This window comes from Eptesicus fuscus, chromosome 15 (genome assembly GCF_027574615.1).
Source record: "Eptesicus fuscus isolate TK198812 chromosome 15, DD_ASM_mEF_20220401, whole genome shotgun sequence".
NCBI classification, from domain to species: Eukaryota; Metazoa; Chordata; class Mammalia; order Chiroptera; family Vespertilionidae; genus Eptesicus; species Eptesicus fuscus.
In genome coordinates this window covers 62326450-62346901 of record NC_072487.1, presented here as the reverse complement: position 1 = coordinate 62346901, position 20452 = coordinate 62326450, and the positions used below count along the sequence as shown (strand labels likewise).

At 46.2% G+C, this 20452-nt stretch overlaps 1 protein-coding gene across 3 annotated transcripts in view; it reads right to left on the bottom strand.

Moving 5' to 3' along the window:
• SNX30 (sorting nexin family member 30) overlaps positions 1 to 20452 on the bottom strand; it is a 111109-nt gene that overhangs the window by 19723 nt on the left and 70934 nt on the right. For 2 of the 3 annotated variants that reach the window (XM_054726755.1, XM_054726754.1), the window contains exon 8: positions 13145 to 13297. In XM_054726755.1, the coding sequence (XP_054582730.1) occupies positions 13145 to 13297 (153 nt within the window). Of the gene's footprint in view, positions 1 to 3074; positions 8947 to 13144; positions 13298 to 20452 lie in introns of those variants that run through there. The other variant, XM_008141788.3, reaches the window with a different exon arrangement.

The following is a 20452-nucleotide window of genomic DNA, read 5'->3' as shown; positions in this document are numbered from 1 at the left end:
TCCTCGTAAAATCAACATTCATAGTAAGTATGTGACACAGTCTTTCCCAGGTCAGATTCCCTCTGTAACCACAGACACGGCATTCTTATACTGGGGTAAAACTTAGAGCTAGAGAACGCACTTACCTCGCCCAGCATCTGGGCTCAGAGGCTTTGTATCTCTGATCCTTTGCAGGGAAGGAACAAAACGTCTTGGTGCATCTACTGAGGTCCCAGCACCATGCTAAGTGCTGAGATATAGCGAGAATATGACTGCTCCTGCCCCAACAGAGTGTACTGTCCTAACAAAGTGTATTTCCAATTAAAAACAATTTCACTCTAGAGAAACGGGGCTAGCTGTTGGAAGGTCTTAAGCAGGAACACGGAATGCTTCCCTTTGCATCTCCGAAAGAGCACTCTGGCAGCACCGAGGATGAATCGATAGGGGAAGGAGTGAGCAAGATTTTCGGAAAGGAGACAAGCAGAGAGACCCTTGCAGTAGCCCAGGTGAAGGATAACGGTGGGCTGATATTGGGTAAGAAGCTATGAGGATGGAGAAAAGTAGGTGGACTTAAAGAAATATTTGGAAGTGAGAGGTCAACAGGAGGTGGTGATAGATGGGCTGTAGAGAGTGAGACAGATGGAGGCAAGAATGATTCGGATTTGGGTTTCAGGCAACTAGGAAGAAAGTAGAGCCCCTCACTGAGACAAGCAACATAAACCCAGGAGGTGGGATGGGGAAGGTGAGTTCAAGGCCATGCTCCCATCTAAACTCTCACCAATATGCTCATTCCTCTTGACCCTTTGCCTCCCACCCCAGTCGTGAATGATTCTCCCAACCTGAATGAATCTAATAATTGGCTTCTTCATTCCTGCTCCTGAAAAGCTTGCTCTGAACATTTAGAACAATCTCCTTATTTGTCCACATTGATCCTGCCATACACTGTGGGGTTTAACCTGAGTCGGGCTCTCAAAGCCCCAGTAGTGGCTCCTTTTCAACCCCACCTGTCACTACGGTAGCAGTTTCCAAGTTTTTCTATTCTACCCAGGTCATTGTTTCTTCTAACAGATGTTCTAACCCAGGGGTTCTCAGAGTGTGGTTCCTGGGCCAGCAGCATCAGCAATCCCTGGAAACCTGTTAAAATGCCAACTCTTGGGCCCCATCAGAATCACACTCTATGGGCGGGGCCCAACAATTGCTGTTTTCACAAGCCTTTATGCTTAAAAATCAGGGTTCTAATCTGTGGTCCTTACTTTTTCTCCTTAAAATCTGTCCTTGAGTCCCCATCTCCTCTCCCTGCATCCTGAATTCTTGAGTCCCTCAAATCGGTGTCCTTGGTTCTCTTCCCAAGTAATCTAGTTTACTTCCATGGACTCCAGAACTCTCTTTCTAATAATCCAGTCAACACCTCCACCTGGATCTCCTCAAACGTAAATCCAAACCAAATTCCTCTTCTCCCACCCTATCCTCTAATATCTTTTATATTCTCCTCCTGATTGATTTCACAGTTCACCTCCCAGCTCCTAGGCTGGAGGTCTCCAAGTCATCTCTGGGCCCTTCTCTCACCACAGAAATCTCTTCAATCAGCTCCCTTTCTATCACTTCTTGCCACTTGTGCAATCTATTCCCATCAAATCCTCCACATACTACTTCCATAGTCCTTTTAAAAGAAACCAGTTGAAAAAGGTATTAACCTCCCCCCCCCCAAAAAAAAGGTATACCCCACTTCTTAATTTTCAATGACAAAACATCCAGAAAGGATGGTCATAGGAATAACCTTAATATCTAAGTTGGCCATATTTAAACAAGTTCTAGGAAGAGTCTTCCCATAAGGGCTATCCTATAATGGGTGCCCAGCAGACACGAGGTGCTTTGTATACACTATGCTAGTCCAATCAGCAACCCTTCAGGGGAGGCATGTCTTCATTCACAAATCACAACACTGGCATACACAGGCCTAGCTCCTGAGGGCGCCAGCCTGGCCCCCGGGAAGTGTGAGGAGCCTGCAAGCCTCTCTGCTCTTCTAGCCTGGTGCAGTCAGCCCTGCTGGTGTCCATAGCAAGTCTGCCTAGCTCAGCCATGGCTCTTGTTGTCAGATCTTCATTGCATCTACCTTTCCTTGGACAATGTCACATCCTTGTCTTCATTTCAACTATTAGATTGATTTATTGCTCAAAATTCTCACTCTGTTCATGTTTCCTACAAGCAGAATTCCCTGGCTGAGCGACAAAATTTTCCCAATGGGACATTTGAGGAGGTCAAATCAGGTTGATTCAGTCCATGCCCAGGTCATTGTCAAGGAGTAACTAAGATGTGCTTCTGCTCTGAATGCTCAAACTGAATTTCGCGATACAAACCACATGCAGAAATAAATTGCATTCTATATATTAAAAAAAAATCACAACAACGCTGTGGTGAGAGTTCGGAGATGTGGCTTGCCTAAAGCTACATTGCAATTTAATGCCAAATCTCTCTCCCCCATCCACCTTGCTGCCTCATTTTGTATGGCTACATTATATTAATGACGTCTACTATCAGTAAGCCAAATTTAACACCAGCTTAAGTCCACTTCCAGGTCACTGTCTTCATTAGGAAAGCTTAACCTAGCTTTCTGGCCTCTGATTTGCAACACACTGTGTAACACGCTAATGAACCACAGACATTTCTTCTTTCCTTGTGGATTTTTGAATAACATCCACACAGTCAAAGAGAAATCCGGAAATGACTGGCCCTGGCCCCGGAAATGATGCTGTGCTTTGCTGTGGATGGAGTAGGAAGAAGTCCTTCCTGTAACTCCGGGGCTGGCTGCCAGCATCCCCGCCAACCCTGGTTTCGTACACGGTGACACTGCAGACACTGGGTAGTTTCTTCATCTCCCCAAGCCAGTGCCAACATGTCAACGTAGGAGACGGTACACTGAGGAGGAGTCTACAAAGAACTGAAGAATAAAAACTGGTCAAGTATATTTTGTTGCTGTTGCTCTCTATATCCTGATTTTTGCAGGCAAGCTTTAGAGAAGAAGAAAAGAGAGAGACGTGCATGTTTTTGCTCTGATAAAGGGGTACAAATGAGAACAAGACTCAAGGTAAAGAAAGCATCTTTTATAGATTTATTGGTCCATTACTTTAATTGAGGTAAAGAAACCCTGGAAATGTACAGGCTAACAGTTTATCGAGCAATACAAATTCTTTTGTTTACCTCAAAATGTAATACTAATCCCATAGTAAACAATGGGCAGACTTTTTTATACACAAACATATGGAAAAAAAAAAGTGGACAAAAACCTCGTGCCAACATAAAAAATGCAACAAAAGGTCTTTTTTTTTTTCTTTTTACAATCTCTGGGTTCCACAACAGGGGGAAAAAGGCGACATTCTTTTTAAGATTTGGTACCTTCATGACACAAAGACTTTGATCTGTAAATAAATCACTTTCTCATCAACACACATTCTTGAATACATTTTTTTTTTTTATTCACAGCTTTTGATTTGGCTTAATGGCAGCATGGAGAGAGAACACATTTACACAGAGGACTTGATCAACACCTCAGAAGGTGTGTTTTTTTCTTTAAAAAATTAAACATAAAGAATGACTTCTAAACATAAGAAATACGGTCCATAATTTGGACATGACCTAAGCAAAGGGTTGTTTTTGTTTGTTTGTTTTGTTTTGTCTTTTTCAACAGTTAAAATACAAGTAGAAAGTCTGCTGGCAGTTTATGTCATGGGAATACTATCAGGTATACATCGTTTCCCCATGCATTCCCAACTCATAGACCTCAAGGGAGCAGGCACACAGAAGTACAGCGGACAGGGCATCTGGTGGCCGGACCTGAACCTCAGGGTGAGCAGGTGAATGGGGTGGACTGTTCAGAGCCGCTGGCTGGTTATTCGGTGAAGGCCCAGCTGGCATGGGCACCATTTCAACATGCTGAGTCACGTTTTTGTTTACAATCTACTTTCACCGCCCCGTTTCCACACCGAGGAAAAAGCATCCCCCCTTCTTCTTTCCAGTGTGAGGCTGGAGGGCTGGCCTGGGCCGGTGAGCCAGCCTGTCAAACAGGGGTGATGACGGCTGTTGCCTGCTCTCACCCGGCCTGCAGGGAGCCAGAACCCCCCAGTGAGAGCATAGCACGTACAATACTCGGTCACTGGTTTTCATTGAAAAAGCCCTAGTAAAATCGACTACATTATGTGAGTCAACACAATATGTTTTCTGTTTTTGGCATTTCCACCTGTGGAGCATTTCTTCCTGAAATGTGCTGGTCTGGGGCCCCCACAGTATCTCTTAAAAAGCTGCTCTGCAGAATCAGGGTAAATCTTTAATGTTGTCATAATCTATAGAGTTCTTTGTATCTATGTGATTTGTCGATGCTGATGCCATTTTTCCTCTACAATCAAAAGTGTGCCCAGAGGCACTAAGTTAGTCTTTCACACTCTAAAACAAAAAGGTCTAGTGGTCCCTGTGTTTCCTTACATTATCAGAAACATCATTTGGCAATAGCAATACTTAGCTCTCTCCTCCCGAAAGGCAGGCCTAATTATGAACCCTACTTTCTTATCTGTTTCTTTAAGAGGACTGAGGACTGACTATGTTAGACCTTTTGCATTTAAGCTGGACAACTGATTACTTTTCTAAAAAATTCTTTTTTTTTTTTAATCCAGAATCTAAAAAACACCCATTGAAGAATAAGGCATTTTAACAGGTGTTGACAAATTCTCAAAAAGTAGAGTCAGGCTTTTAACAGTATGTGGCATTTTAAAAAGTCTGGATTGCGTTTATTTTCAAGTGCTAAGTACACAGAATGTTTATGTATGAGACACAGAATCTTACTGGTTTGTTAAAGTTATTTTTTCAAAGCCCTTATTTACAGGCTCTCTATAATAGTAAAAACTACCTGGATAATGCATTTTTCTGCCACACAGAAGGAATCAGACAGCCGTACCCAGAAAGCAGTTCAAATACATACGATTAAGAAAGAACAGGCAAACCCCCTGTAACAAAGTCCCTCCCCATCTTTTCTAATGTAGCCAGCCCTGCGCATGCTCTAATCCGTGCAGCTATGGGGAGACCAGACATCCCTCAAACAAAAAGCTAACCACCTACTGGGTAGATTGATCAAAAACCGGGTTTCTGGTTTAGTCATCTTGAGGACTTTTGAAAGTAAGAGGCAAACCCCCATTCCCAACATCATTTTGTAAACGGAGATGACCAAAGCGGTGTTACCCCAGCCTCATAATTAGATCAACCAGTTTCCACAGCCCTTTAGAGTAGGCGTCTAGGAAGGCGGGGTCCAGGATGGTACGCCCGCCCTCACCACAGGCAGCCCATGTGCTCAGCAGAAGCACCTTTTAGCGCAGCCAGAGCGGAGCCCGGCTCTGACCCATCCCAAGACTCAAACAGACGAGGCCAACATGGACCCAGGAGGTGGCTCTGGACCTCGCTGTCCCTCCTGTCTCACCCGTCAGGACACAGTACAGAGAACGACTGTTCTGCAATCCCATGAATGGCATCAAAAGAGCCACTGGTGCCCATGGTTTCAATGCTCCCAATCTCAGGGTCAAGTCACACCAACTCTGGGTTTCTTGGACTGATGCCGTCCCGAGAGAAACTCCACTGGCCGACTGCCGCGGGGCCATCACGCCCTCCTCTAAAGCAGAGCTTCCTGTCGTTCCGTCCCAAAAGGCGGCCTCCCAGGAAATGAGCAGCAGGTGTGCATGGACGGCGACTGAGAAAACACTCATCAACAACATGCAGACCACGCTCCGGTGTGGCTGAAATTTGGCATGAAGACAAGCTTATGTTACATTCCCCAGGATCCCAGCGTGGTGCCGGGTTGTGTTATTTCAACTAAAGAAAGGTGTCTGGTGAGTTCAAGGAGCCGCCCAGTGAAATACAAGCTGATCGCCTCCCAAATCGCACTTATCTGAGCTCACCGGGAATCGTCATTAGGCCTTACTAAAGGAGAAAGCCTGCAGGACAGGCCTCCTCCATCAGGGGCAGTGGTTCCTTGCAGAGTAGCCTCGGATCTTCTTGTCGGCCCAGCCCACGATAAGGAAGAGCAATGTCCGCAGCTGCTGCCATCTTACCTTCAGCACCACCTGCTCTCCAAAACCTGCTCAGTTTCTAGGAACCCTCTCTTCTGCCTTGGCCTGCATCTTTGATCTGGTAAATGAAACCTGTTGTTTCCCAGGCCCGGGGGCAGCGGACGGGATGACTGTCCATCCCACTGCCATGTGCTTTCAAGCCTCACAACCTGCCCATGTCTGCCTGCCCGAGGTAAGGCGCATCTGCAAGCAAAAATCTCCTGGAAAATAAATACAAGACAGGAGGCGGTGCTCTCAGCACCACGGCTTTGTGGAGACGAGGAGGATGGGGCGACGAAGCCTCGATGAGGCAGTCTTTGGCACAGAAGTCTCTGGATCACACATCTCTCCTCGGGGATCAACCACCTTCGTGCTGATCGAGGTGAAGAGGTGAATGCTTGGGCCTGCTGACCCTCAGGGGAGCCCTGGGAGGACTGGAGAGCCTCCCTCACTGCCTACTGTCCCTTTCCTTCTGGCCCTGCCTCCTCACCTTAAGATGCCAGCCCAGGCCATTTCTCCAAGGAAGCCTTACTATACACAGCTTTCCCCAGATCTGCTACCAGTAGCATGCTGGAAGGCAGCTTGCCGTGTTTCAGCTTTTGCTGGTGTCTTACAGCACAGGAACATCACATGGGGGCCAAAGAGAGGAAGACAAAATCCCAAGATGCCCAAACCCTTTCAGAGCTAGTCTTTCACCTCCAGAAATGTTCAGAGATCACTGCAGACCCGGCTCCCTTCCCCAAATGTCCCACTGATGAACCTAGCAGACTACCGTCTAGTTTTCCTGTAACTCCTGCCGTCGTTCTTTCTGAGTATTCATTACACTGGGCAACACTTTAAAAGCACACATTCCATAAGGCAAGGCTTCCCACATTCCCAAAGATGAGTGTTCTCTGCTGGGCCAGTCTGGTGTCTCCTATCAAATATCAATAGAGAGCCATCAACCCACCCTGATTCTACCAGCAAGCGGTCAGGCTGGACCCGGGCACCCATGCCCACACCAACGTGATGGTTTAGAGGTAGAATGAAGCACTGAATCACCCCTCGGGGTAGATGGACTGTTCTTATCCATCCACTTCAATGAATCATTTCTAATCGTACCAAACTGAAAATTCACATCAAAGGATTTGAGCATAGCACAAACAGGGTCTAACAGTGCAGTGAAGTACCCATTGATATAAAAATTATAATTTAAACCGCGACTTTTTCAAACATGATGAAACAGAACCAACTGTCCTGTGCCGTCCAGCTGCTGCCCCGGCAGCATCACAGCGTGGCTGACACCAGGTCAGCTCCGCCGTCGGAAGTGGAGTGGAGGGACTTCCACGTGCCGCACGCGGGCTGGCGGCGTCTGCAGGTTACCTTCCACGTGCAGCGCTGTCTCCGCACAGCTGCTTCGTTAAAAAAAAAAGAGAAAACTACCACGTAGTTGAGGCTCAGATTTATAATTTTATAAGGATGAGCCACAGAAGAAAGAACACAAACGTGACATGTAGCTTCCTTTTAGGAGAAGAAAAAACCTGGTTGGAAGATAGATCTTTTTTCCCCCCCAATCTGCTTGTTTGATGTTGATTTTAAAAGGAAACCTGGTAATAGTTTGGAATAAAGACTAGATGCAGCCAGCAGGCCCCAGGAACTTGGCTACAAACTGACCTTAGCTCAACCAGAAGCAGAGTCCACTGCCACCCGTGTCACAGTGCAGGTGTGACCGGGACTGACTTGCCTCCTGCTCAGAAATAGTAGGGGTTAAAGCACTTCCTGTAGGACACTCACACTGAGTTTGCAGAATCTCAACTGTGTTATAACCACACACCGGCCTCTCACCAACACGTTGCCCGAGCACTCAGTGGACGTAATAGGAAACATTAAACTAGGACTTTTTGGTGAGGTAAAGGCAATTGCACAAAGCAGATGTGGGAGGCGGGGCTTGGTATCGGCCCCATGATCTCAACAACAGGGGGAGCTACCCTGACTTCGAGACTATAGCTACTCCCCCACAGGCCTACTCTCTACTTTGATGACATTTCACAAACAAAACAACAACATGGAAGGACGTCACAGAGAAAAATGCACCTTTTTTTTTTCATTTTACACAGAAACAGTTTCCAATCTTCTGCATTATAGTGTCAGAAACAAGTTTGGGGAGCCCTGTCCTCCAGCTCCCCGAGGCATCGCGTAAGGACAAGGACGCTGGCTGGCTGGCTCTAGTTCGGATGCATTTAGACACTGATTTAAATGGCCCCACGCGAACCAGAAACCATCAAACGGGCACCACTCATCACGAGCAGGCCACTGTACATTAAGGACCTTCCACGGAGGTGCCAACACCTCCTGCCAGGCTGGGACATGTCGTTGCCCACAGAGGTCAGTCCAGAGCTGCTGTGTGTCCATGGGAAGCAAGAATGGCCTCCTGTTTGTACCTTTCTCACATCCCTGAAAAGCGGGGCCCGGGTTCTCTTCCGCAACAGGCAGCTCCGCTGTCCCAGAACAGGAAACTGTGACAAGATGTCAGAGTGTCAACTGAGGATGTCTGGTCCCTCACTTTTGAATCTTCGTAGTGTTCCGTGTCATAGGTTCCTTCACAGCACGGAGGTCTGCGGCTTTTGCTGAGAGATGATTATAGCCTTACACCTCCGCCAGGGAATAAATACTAAGTGAAAACAACTGTCAGACAAAGGCAGGTGGGGAAGGGAAAGAAAGACACGAGGAGAGATGTTTCTGTGGTTGCTTGCTCGGTGCCTGCTCTCTGGCACAGCAGGGACATTCCGGGGTGGCGTGCGTGCCCTGTGTAGGTAGAAGAGCCTCTGTCCCCAGAAGGAACTCACTTGGCCTCTTGCTTCTCCTGTAGAAGTGGAATAATCGACTCCCACGCCATGAGGCACTGAAACAACAACACGGGGCACGGAGAATCAGCATCGGGTTTCAGATTTCGGGGTCAGCTTCTTAGTTCTGCTCTAATCCTGCCGATCCTGCTGGGTGACCTTATCCACATGTGTTATCCATAACTACTAGCAAGGGAGGAGGTAACAGGTGCTGGTTTTGAATATTTCACCTCCATTTCTATGAAAGATACACAGCGTCTGTACAAGGTCGCAATGCACTGTCCATACTAAATGCTCACATCCGGTGAGTGGAAATGGAGTCACTAAAAGAAATTCCTTCCCTTCAAAAAGCAGAGAAGAGACCAGGCTGCAAAGCCTTGATGAGGCCCTAGGTTCTCAGCCAGGATGGGGACATGGTTCCAGGTATGGGTGGTGCCTGCATAAGGCTGTCAGTCACACTGGAATGAGTCAGCCACCTGGCTCCGAGGGGGCGGAAACCCGCTCTTCCTCACCAGCCTCACTTTTGCTTGTATGGCGGCTCCAGGAGCTCCCAACTGGGACAATGGTGGGAGGGAACTCTGTATTTATTGTTTCATCATGTCCAAACACTGCCATGTATTTTACATTCACCATCAGTAGTCCTCACGACACACACACACACACACTTCATAGATGAGGAAAATGAGACCCAGGAGGTTAAGTAACTTGCCCAAGACACACTGCTAGTAAATGGCAGAGCTCATGACTCCAAAACAAGAGTTCTTCCGGGAGGGAAACCAAGATGGCAGCATAGGTAAACACCTAAACTGCTGCCTCGCACAACAATTTCAAAACTACAACTAAAAGACAAAACGGACATCATCCAGAACCACAGGAAGGCTGGCTGAGTGGAAATTCTACAACTAGAAGGAAAGAGAAAAGCACACTGACAGAGGAGCTGCAGAAGGCAGAGGTACGGAGACGCGCGCGCGGAGAGGACTGGCAACTGAGTACGCCGCTGGCTTTCTCAATCAGAAAGGAGACAAAAGCTCCCGATTGTGCTGAACTCCAGTTCTGGGTGAGACTCTGGGGACCCAGATTCATACGGGGAGAAACTGGACTGTCAGGAAAGAGAAAAGCACACTGAGACTCAGAGGAACTGTGGAAGGCAGAGGTACAGAGGTGTGTGCATGCGGAGAAAGGGTGGGCAACTGAGTACGCGGCTGGCTTTCTCAAGCGGGAGGGAGACAAAAGCTCCCGAATGCTCTGAACTCCAGTTCCAGGTGAGACTCTGGGGACCCAGACTTATTCAGGGAGAAACTGGACTGTCTGGCAGCAGGCGGAACTCGAGGGCAGCTTTCTCTCAGAGGTGCTTGCAGCAATTACCGAGGGACACTGAGACTCAGGGGCCTCTTAGGGCAGGGCTGACGGGAAGCCAATGCTGTCTGCTCCACCCTGAGATTCCACCCCATCCAAGCTGAGCACAGAGGCTTTTGCAAGTCTTGTCTCATAAGGGTGTCTCTAGCACAGAAGTTCCCCCAGTGTAGACACAGCTGATCCTCACAGCCAATTGGCCTGGAGGTCAATTCCTCCCAGTGATACCAACAACAATCAAGGCTTAACTACAATAAGACTGTGCACACAGCCCACAAAGGGGTGCACCAAGAGTGTCCACCTCAGGTAACTGGGGAGGTTGAGCCACTGGGCCCTATAGGACACCTAGCACACAAAGCCACTCTGTCAACTCAGGGACGCAGCCAAAATGCGGAGACAAAGAAACAGGTCACAAATAGCAAACGACTGGATATACAATTCAAAACCACAGTGATAAGGTTTTTCAAGAATTTTTTAGAAAAGGCCAATAAATTTAGCGAGACTCTCGAGGATATGAAAAAGGACCAACTAGAAATTAAGAATACATTGACTGAAATAAAAAATAATATACAGAGATCCAACAGCAGACAAGAGGATCGCAAGAATCAAGTCAAAGATTTGAAATACAAAGAAGCAAAAAACACTCAACAGGAAAAGAAAAAAGAATCCAAAAATATGAAGATAGTGTAAGGAGCCTCTGGGACAACTTCAAGCATACCAACATCCGAATTATGGGGGTGCCAGAAGAAGAGAGAGAGCAAGATACTGAAAACCTATTAGAAGAAATGACAGAAAACTTTCCCTACCTGGTGAAAGAAAGAGACTTACAAGTTCAGGAAGCGCACAGAACCCCAAACAAGAGGAATCAAAGAGGACCACACCAAGAGACATCATAATTAAAATGCCAAGGGAAAAAGACAAAAAGAGAATCTTGAAAGCAGCAAGAGAAAAACAGTTAGTTACCTACAAGGGAGCACCCATATGACTGTTAGCTGATTTCTCAACAGAAACTATGCAGGCCAGAAGGGAGTGGCAAGAAATATTCAAAGTGATGAATAGCAAGAACCTACAACCAAGATTACTCTATCCAGCAAAGCTATCATTCAGAATTGAAGGTCAGATAAAGAGCTTCACAGATAAGAAAAAGCTAAAGGAGTTCATCACCACCAAACCAGTATTATATGAAATGCTGAAAGGTATTCTTTAAGAAGAGGAAGAAGAAAAAAAAGGTAAAGATAAAAATTATGAACAATAAATACATATCTATCAACAAGTGAATCTAAAAATCAAGTGAATAAAAAATCTGATGAACAGAATAAACTGGTGAATATAATAGAATCAGGGGCATAGAAAGGGAGTGGACTGACAATTCTCGGGGGGAAAGGGGTGTGGGAGTGCGGGAAGAGACTGGACAAAAATCGTAAACTTATGCATGAGGATAGTGGGGCGGGGGTAAGGGCAGAGGAACAATTGTAATAATCTGAATAATAAAGATTTATTTTTTTTAAAAAAAGAGTTCTTCCGACTATACCAATCCCCCTGCACCCCAGGTCCATAGACAACTTGGGCACTCTCCTCCACGCTACTCAGCAGAACTGATTTTCCCTTTGACAAGTCTTTTGCAAAGAGGGATGGGCAGAGGAATCACACAAGGCCTTTCTTAGAAGCAGGAATTTGTGCTGAGTCATTTGGGGATGAATTCAGAGGAGATGGGAGGAAAGAGGCATCCTTAGGCCAAGAGTAGTAAAATCACTCCCTGCTACTCTTTCTTGGTGACTCTGAGGTTGGAGAAGAAGCCAGACGCTGAGCTTACTTTCAAAACCAGAGACCAGGGAGGGGTCCAAGGCTCTCTCCCTTAAGGATCCTTCTATGTCAGCAATGGGTCCAAGGTCACACCAGTTTTCCTTTTAATCCTCAAATGCTTAAGCTTTTTCCGACCTTGCATATGTTGCACATGTTGTTCCCTTTGCCTGGAATACTTACTCCCCAAGTCCTTGTCTCTGAGAATCAGATTAAATGCAATTTCCTCAGTTCGGCCTTTCCTGCCCACTCCACCTGGTCTGAATTATGCCCCCAGTACTTTCTCCCAGTTTCCTGTTCTTTCCCTCACTCTGCAGTGGTGGAATTATTGTACCAATGCATATCCTCCACCAGACTGAGGGCTCCTTAATGGCAGGAGTCCTGCTGTTTTGTTTATTAATGTGTACCCACCCCTTGCACACAGCAGATACACAGAAAGCATTTGTTAAATGTACGTAGGAGCCAAGATGAGGTCCCAAGACAGTGACCCTATTTGTGATAGAAGAGAATTCATGAAAAAAGCTGTTTTTAATTGTTTTCCCTTGTAATTCTACATGCCTTTTTTAAAGGTAGTATTTAGTCTGTTTTAAAACAAAACAAAACAGTATTTTGATAAGAGGTCTACAGGCTTCAGCAAATGACCAAAGGGATCCATGGCACAATGGAAGAGAGGAACCCCTGGAGGTAGAACCACAGCAGGTGATTCCTTTAAGCTGTAACCCCAAAGCCTCCATTAAAGTAACCCCAAAACCACATTAATGTAGCCCCAAACCTCCACTGACTGGGGGCATCCCTGCGCTGAAGGCCTGACTGATTCTGGAAAGCGTCGAGCTGCCAGGGCCAAAGGGCACGGAAGAGAAAACCACTTCCATCAGCAGTGACTGCAACTGAAACCCCAGTGGGGGTTCTGCTCCCAAAATCAGCATCACACCAAGCACAGCTGGGCATAGACATGCAGGGGTTGCTAAGAATAAAGTAAAATAGGGAAGGAGCTGGAACTGGCAGGATCCCTAATTCTGGGTTTGACAGGCCCTCCCAAAAGGCTCTGCCTATGGGAAATACTTCCTTAATGAGAGGGCTGTGATCCTTCGGCGTGCCCCTTACCTTCTCATAATATTGGATGTTCTTGTCAGCCATTCCCATGAGCAGCTGCCGGAAGTCCTGCCTCTTGTTGTTCTGCCACCTCTCCATGTCGGCTTTCAGGTCAGCATTGAAGCACTCCATCCGATCCTGACATTTCTCAACGTCCGTGGGCACCTGAAGGGCGATGCAGAAGTGGGTGTAACTGGTCTCTCATGCCCCAAACTGCTCTGCTCACACATTTGCGAAGGGCCAAATCACTACATTAAAATGCCATAAACCCACTCTCCCCTCTGGAGGCATTTACCAGAAGGCAGAGCCCATTGTTTTCAGGTCTAAGAAGGAACTCTGAAAGACCATCCTGACCCAAATCTTCAAACCCATCCAAGCATAAGGGACTTGTGGGAAACACCCACCCCATTTACAAACAGAAAGAAGAAACATTGTAATCAGAGTCATATATCTTTGGTTCCTTTTTTAAAAAAATGTAAAAATGTGTGTAGATTTTGCAAATAGCCAGCAGGATTTGGTATTGCACTGCGAGTTTCCCATGTCCAATAACAGAACTAGAAAAGGTTCTCCCATATCAAGTGAACTATTCCATTAGTTCTCATGCTTGTCAATGTCTATTCTCATTAATCAGAGAATTAATTGCAATAATATTACTGTTGGCCAGCTCCCTCTTTTAAACCCCACATTACATATAATCTGGAGACTTGTCTATGCTCCCCAAGATAACAGATTACCAAAAAAAGAAAAGTAAAAGTTAGGCAATTCTGGGGAAGTAGGAGAAAAATTATGCATGCATGTCAAACGAATATGAAATACAAATTCAAGTTTTTCTGAAAGAAGACTTTCTCAAAATGGAACAAAATCTGAATTTCACAACTTTCATTTTGCTTTGGTGAGTTTTATCCATCCTACACATCTAGACAGAGAGCCCAATATTATGAAAAGGTAACAGGAAATTATTACAAAGCACAAAGCTAGATTCTCTCCTAACTCAAGAGCTCCACTGGGCCCTGATGGTGGCCAGGGGTTCAAGGTGCCCAAAGCTGGGTCCACGCCCACCTGCCAAAAGCTTCCTTCCCAACAACAAATAAGCCCTTATACATTTTGTGTGCTGGGTCCCGTGAACCCCAATGTCTCCAAGTTGTGGGTTATCTTCAGGGTCAATCTTTACCAATCAAGGAATTTTTATACTCAGGCCTTATGGGCAAGGAGCCAACCCAGAAACAGCAATAATGGTGAGGCCAAGCCTGAGGGAGCCGGACACCTTCAGGGCTTCTACAAGTGCCGAGGGCACTGGCATCTGCCACCCAGACCGCTTGGAGATGGCTGCAGTACACAGGAGCAAGGAAAGGAAAGCAGCCTGGGTGAGGGGATCTGAGAGTGTGTGGCATGGAAACTAAACCTGGGTGAGACAAGGATGAGTCGGAGAGAAAGAGACAGCAAGGCATCCTAGGCAACTCGAAAGGAAAGAACTTTGCTCTTTAGAGCGGAAAAGGAGCCTTCCTCAAAGCACTGAAGCTTCTGGAATTACAAACAAACTTGACTTTTTCTTCTGGTGCCATGCCTGAAGTCACCCTTGCCTTTCCCTGCTGACTCACCCATTCCTGTTGACCACCTTGGGGGAAACTGAAACAAAACAAGAGTGTCCTGACTTGGCTGCACCCGAGCCATTCCCCCATAAATGTCCAGTCAACCGGCCCCACGGACACCCAGGGGGCCAGGGTCTCTGGCCAGGCCTCAGCTCCCTGCAGGCACAGTCCAGTTCCCTTATTCCTCTCGTGGGCACTGCTCATTTTAGCATGTGGGTGAGTGAGTGCATGGGAGCAACTTCCTGTTTGCTTAGCAAAACTACTTCAGCAAAGAGGAAAAGTAAAGCTCTGAAAAGAGAACCTCTTCGGGGGGCACAGGGAGAAGAGGAAGGCTCAGCTCTCTGACTCAGAGGAGTTCCTTCAAATGAAAGGGGAGCTGCTCATGGGGGTGGAAGCTCTGGTTGACCCACAAAAAATCAAGAGTCAGTACTACAGCTCTGGAGTTTATGATTGCCCCAGCCTGGCTTTGGGAAGTATTTTTAGTTCATCATTCTCACAACATATTCCCCAGTTGGCAGTGAGGAATATGAAAGTGCTTACAGGCAAACTTGTCTCAAGTTGCCTACAATCTACCTGGGAAGATGCTCTCTCTGCACTCAGAGCCCTGTGATGAGCAAAATGTAAGGCGGAACTAGAAAGCGAGTCCAACTGGGATGAGGGATCAGGCTTCCTTGAAGACATTCCACTGAGGCCACTCTTCAGAGAAGTGTGACGATTGGGGAGAGGGCACTCTAGACAGTACGTGCAAATGACAGAAGTGAGACAGCACCTAGACCTACCTTGGAACAGCTCACAGGCCACAGTGCCCACTAAGGCACAGAGAGAACGCCAGCTGGTGAGATTGGTGGGGACGGGGCATAAGCCTGGGGCTCTTCCTGAAGGCCAGGTTTTCTGGGGTCCATTTCCCTCATGCCCCTTTTTTTGAAAATAGAAAGCCTTGTGCTTCCTCCAACTGTATTGTCAGTTATGGGGCCGGATTTCCAGAGTCAAATACGACATCTACCACTTGCTAGATGGGTAACTTTGGGCTTCTCTATGCCTCAATTTCTTTTTCTGGATAATACTCTCCACCTTACAAGGTTGTTATGAGGTTAAATGAGATAGAATGTAAAAAACACTTGGTGCCTGGCATATATTAAACACTCAATAAATATTTGCTCATTCTGGTCAATACAACATTATAATCGAAGTTCATAAAAGATAATCTCTCATTTGCATAGTTCCTTAGGTCAGAATATTTTATTGAGCTTTATTCCATGTCTTATAAAAAATGTACTTTTTTGTTTTCCAAATATAAACTATTATAATATAAGCAAATATAGTCTTTCAAACTTCATGTCACTCTTCACCCTTGCTACCCAACCCAAGATTTCTCCAGAGATTGGAGATGAGTCAACATCAAACTCTACTGTCATAGATCATCCTTGGCACCCTGGAACCGGGGCAGTGGCTGTAACTCCAGGAGGGAGGGGATAGTTTAGACCAACCTGGTGCAGACAGAACTGACAGACTTGGCAGCCAATTGCACGTGAGATATAAGATATAGAAAGTCAGAGAAGAGCCTGAAGTTTCTTTCTAGTCTGGGTGACTAGGATAGCAATAGCCCACCGTAGGGCTCAGGATAAAGGACAGGACCACAGACCCGATAAAGGCAGTAGCTGCAGCCACAGGAAGAGTGAGACCTGCCCTCCACAAGAGGGGGCTGAACCAACTTAACAACAATAACCTGATTTTAAAAAGAGCAAAGGACCTGAATAAACATTTCTCCAAAGACGATACACAAATGGCTAAAAAGCACATGAAATGATGTTCCACATCACTAATCATTAGGGAAATGCAAAACAAAACCACAATGAGACCACTTCACACCCGTTAGGATGGTTATTATTTAAAACACACACACACACACACACACACACACACACAGAAAATAAAAAGTGTTGTTGAGAATGTAGAGGGATTGGAATCTTTGGGCACTGTTAGTGGGAATGAAAAATGGCACAATCATGGAAAACAGTGTGATAGTTCCTCAACAAAAAAATAACAATTATAATATGATACAACAATTCTACTTATGGATATATACCCCCAAAAAAAACTGAAAGCAGGGTCTCAAAGATATATATTGAACACCCACGTTCATAGCAACATTATTCACAATAGCCAAAAGGTGGAAGCATCTCAAGTGCCCATCCACAGATGAGTGAATAAGCAAAATGTGGTATGTACATACAATGGAATATTATTCAGCCTTAAGAAGGAAGGAAATTTTTTTATCCTCACTCAAGGATATGTTTATTGATTTTAGATAGGAAGGGAGAGAGAAAGAAACATGGATGTAAGAGAGAAACATCAATGGTTGCCTCCCATACACACCCCAACCACAAGCTAGGTATATGCCCTGACCAGGAATTGAACCAGCAATCTTTTGGTGTACAGGATGACACTCCAACCAACTGGGCCACCAGGCCAGGGCAAAGAAGGAAATTTTGACACATGCTACAACATGAATGAACCTTAAGGACATTATGTTATGTGAAATAAACCAATCACAAAAGAACAAGTACTGTCTGATTGATATGAGCTACCTAGAGTAGTCAAATTCATAGGGACAGAAGGTAGAATGGTGGTTTCCAGGGACCGGAGGAAGGAGGGACATGCAGAGTTGTTGTTCAGTGGGGGGAGAATTTCCGGTCTGGAAGATGACAAGAGTTCTAGAGATTGGTTGCACAACAATGTGAATTTACTTAACACATTTGAACTGTGCACTTAAAAATGGTTAAGATGATAAATCTTATGTTATGTGTATTTTGCCCATGATTTAAAATTTTCAATATATGAGGGAATAGAAGAGGGGGCTGAGGAAGGGAGGGTCGATGGGTAGAACTCATGGAGAAGCCTACATTTATAGGGCTAATAAAGGAACCAGCAAAGGTCACTAGAAAAGATGGGCACAGAAGCAGGAAGTGAGTCAGAGAGAACAGAGCCCTAGAAACACAGGGATGGAGAGAGGGGTTAGATGAGGGGGAAGAGGAGGGTTTACAGAGACGAGAATAAGAGGAATTGGGGTGGGCAGCCTGAAATGACTAGCTACTGAAGTTGTCAACTTTATCAAGAGGAGGGCCGCTGGCATCAGACGCTCAGGATCACATTCTTCTCGCTTTTGTTTCTGTTAGGGCAGTGTTTTTGTGACAATCAGTTCACTGACCAGAAACATCCAGCATTCCTTTTTATCGCAATGTTTTAATTTTCTGACTGAGGTATTGTTAGAGTTGTGCTACCTTGTGTCTGAAGGATGCTGAGATGGCAATATCCAATGCTAATGGTTGGGTGCTGCTTATCACAAGCCACCAAGAAAAAAAAAAATCACCAGATTAAACCTCAAAAGGCAAGAAAAACTTCTAAAGAGAGAACAAGACCTCATTTTTCTTATCGGGTTCCTTATCTCTCATGAGAACATCCACTACAAAATATGGGTTACTGAAGTGATGAGAGAAGGGTCACATGGGGCTAAAGCACTTGTGTGTGTTGGAAAGCAGGTGGTAATGTAAGATCACACAACGTTCACTTTTAAATGTATGACTGAGTCCTTTCCATGTACCTGGATTTCTAGGCCCTGATATAAATCCCTACCCAAGTGACCTTCTTGGAGGTAGGCTGCAGATGTCATATTATCTGCTCCCATGATGACGGTAGATTGAAAAGTCCCCAAAGGTTATATAAAGCAGACATGATCCCAAGACCTGGGGGAGAGGGGACGCATGGCTGCCATGGGACAGGTGCCAGGACCAATGACAGAAGCAATTCAAGATGGGAATCTTCTCAGCCGCATGCTGCCGGGTGAAAGGCGGGGCAGAGCTTCCTAACAGGTTCTGTGTGAATGACAGCAACATTGACCCCAGCCCTCGGGGAAGCCAGAGTCCCAGGCTGCTCACCTCCAGCTTCAAGCAACCCGGTCTGTTTACCCCAGCGTGCCACACAAACATTTTCATTTTCTATGTGAGCTGTGAGATGAAAAAATGTTGAGAAAACACTGAGATAGGGTCAAGATTGAGAAGCCATGGGTGCCCTGAAAGAATGCTTTTTAAAAATATATATATTTTTATTGATTTCAGAGAGGAAGGGAGAGGGAGAGGGAGATAGAGACAGAAACATCAATGATGAGAGAGAATCATTGATCGGCTGCCTCCTGCACACCCCCCACTGGGGATTGAGCCCACAACCTGGGCATGTGCCCTTGACCAGAATTGAACCCGGGACTCTTCAGTCTGCAGGCCAACACTCTATCCACAGAGTCAAAACGGATATGGTTTTGTTTTTTTTTTAAGGGAGAAAAAGAAACAAACTTCAGAGAATGGCAGGTGAGGAGAGTGAAGAAAGGGCACAGGTGAGTCAAGAGCAGATACACTGAGAAAAGAGGAGCCCTCAGATCACCTGATCATGGCTGAAAGGAGTGAACAGACACAGAGAATGAAGACTCAGGAGAAGGTGCATGTTCTTTCTCTCCCTCAGTCCCTCTAGCACTCATCTATACATGCTTACAAAAGCCAGACCCCTCCTCTCCAAAGACTGCTGGGAACCCGAGCAGTAGGAATAAAGGGCGCCAACTCTGGAGCAAGACACATCTGAGGGCCAATTCCTGCTCCACCACTTGTTAGCTTTGGCACATACACTATGTATGTAATTCCCCTGAGTCCTGGCTCTTCATCTGTAAGATGAGAACAACCACACCCATAGAGGTTGAGGCAGGAATTACATAAGATAAGGGAGGTGACAGAGCCCGCCTTCTTTGGCTGAGGTGACCTCTGCCTCATTAGTCTGGCTTTCGAACCCAGGCTGAGATCAAGGCTGCTGCGGGGAGAGCTGGGAAACCTCGGGCCTGTCTGTTCCTCACTTGGCAGAAGTGCCTGGAAACAAGGACACCCACTTAACTAACTCCCAGGTCTGCAGAAGCTCCAGACCAGAGTCTCCTCGCTCCCATCTGCCACCTCAGAGCTGGAGTTCTTGCTCCTGGCACATCTCCGCTCATCCAGAACGTTAACCATTCTGTACTTCTAAGGGCTTTGTCCACAGCCTTGGCGAGGCCTGTCCAAGTGACCCCTAGTTCTCGCTACTTGTGCTCAACCTGAGAGGCAACAGCTCAGTCCCTCCTGTTTTCTGCACACACACCCCTCCACGGGACACACCGTCTCTCCGCCACACTGACACGACCATTCCCAAAGCTCCTACACCTGGCAATCCCCAATTCAAGGCCACCAATGGGTCAGGGCCTAAAAGAGCACCCCCTCCTCCCTTTTACCTTTCGAAGATAAATGTAAGGTTTTTATAAAGCCTTCTCTCTTGGCATCCCTTCTTTGTTCTTTTTTAAACTAGCTACACTTGACAATATTAGCATTGAAAAGTCAAATGCAGAATAAACTGCACGTTTTCTCCGTGGCCCACCCTCATGTTCACATTAGGGTAGGTATGCTTCCTGCCCCATTTTAAATGCAATTCCCGCCCCTCTTTGTTTCCAGCAGTAGCTTTGGTATCGTCCGTGGCTTGTAAGGAGGGTCAGATTCGCAGGTTCACACACGCCTGTGGTTCTGACAGATCCAGCCCAAGGCAGCGGCCACGACTAAGAGCCTGTAATTTCTCCAAATTCAAAATTAAGATGAGGAAAGCCAAGTATATGCCATCCAAAGCTCCATGCTCCATCTGCCTGAGAACAAATCACTGCAGAGTCTGGTGA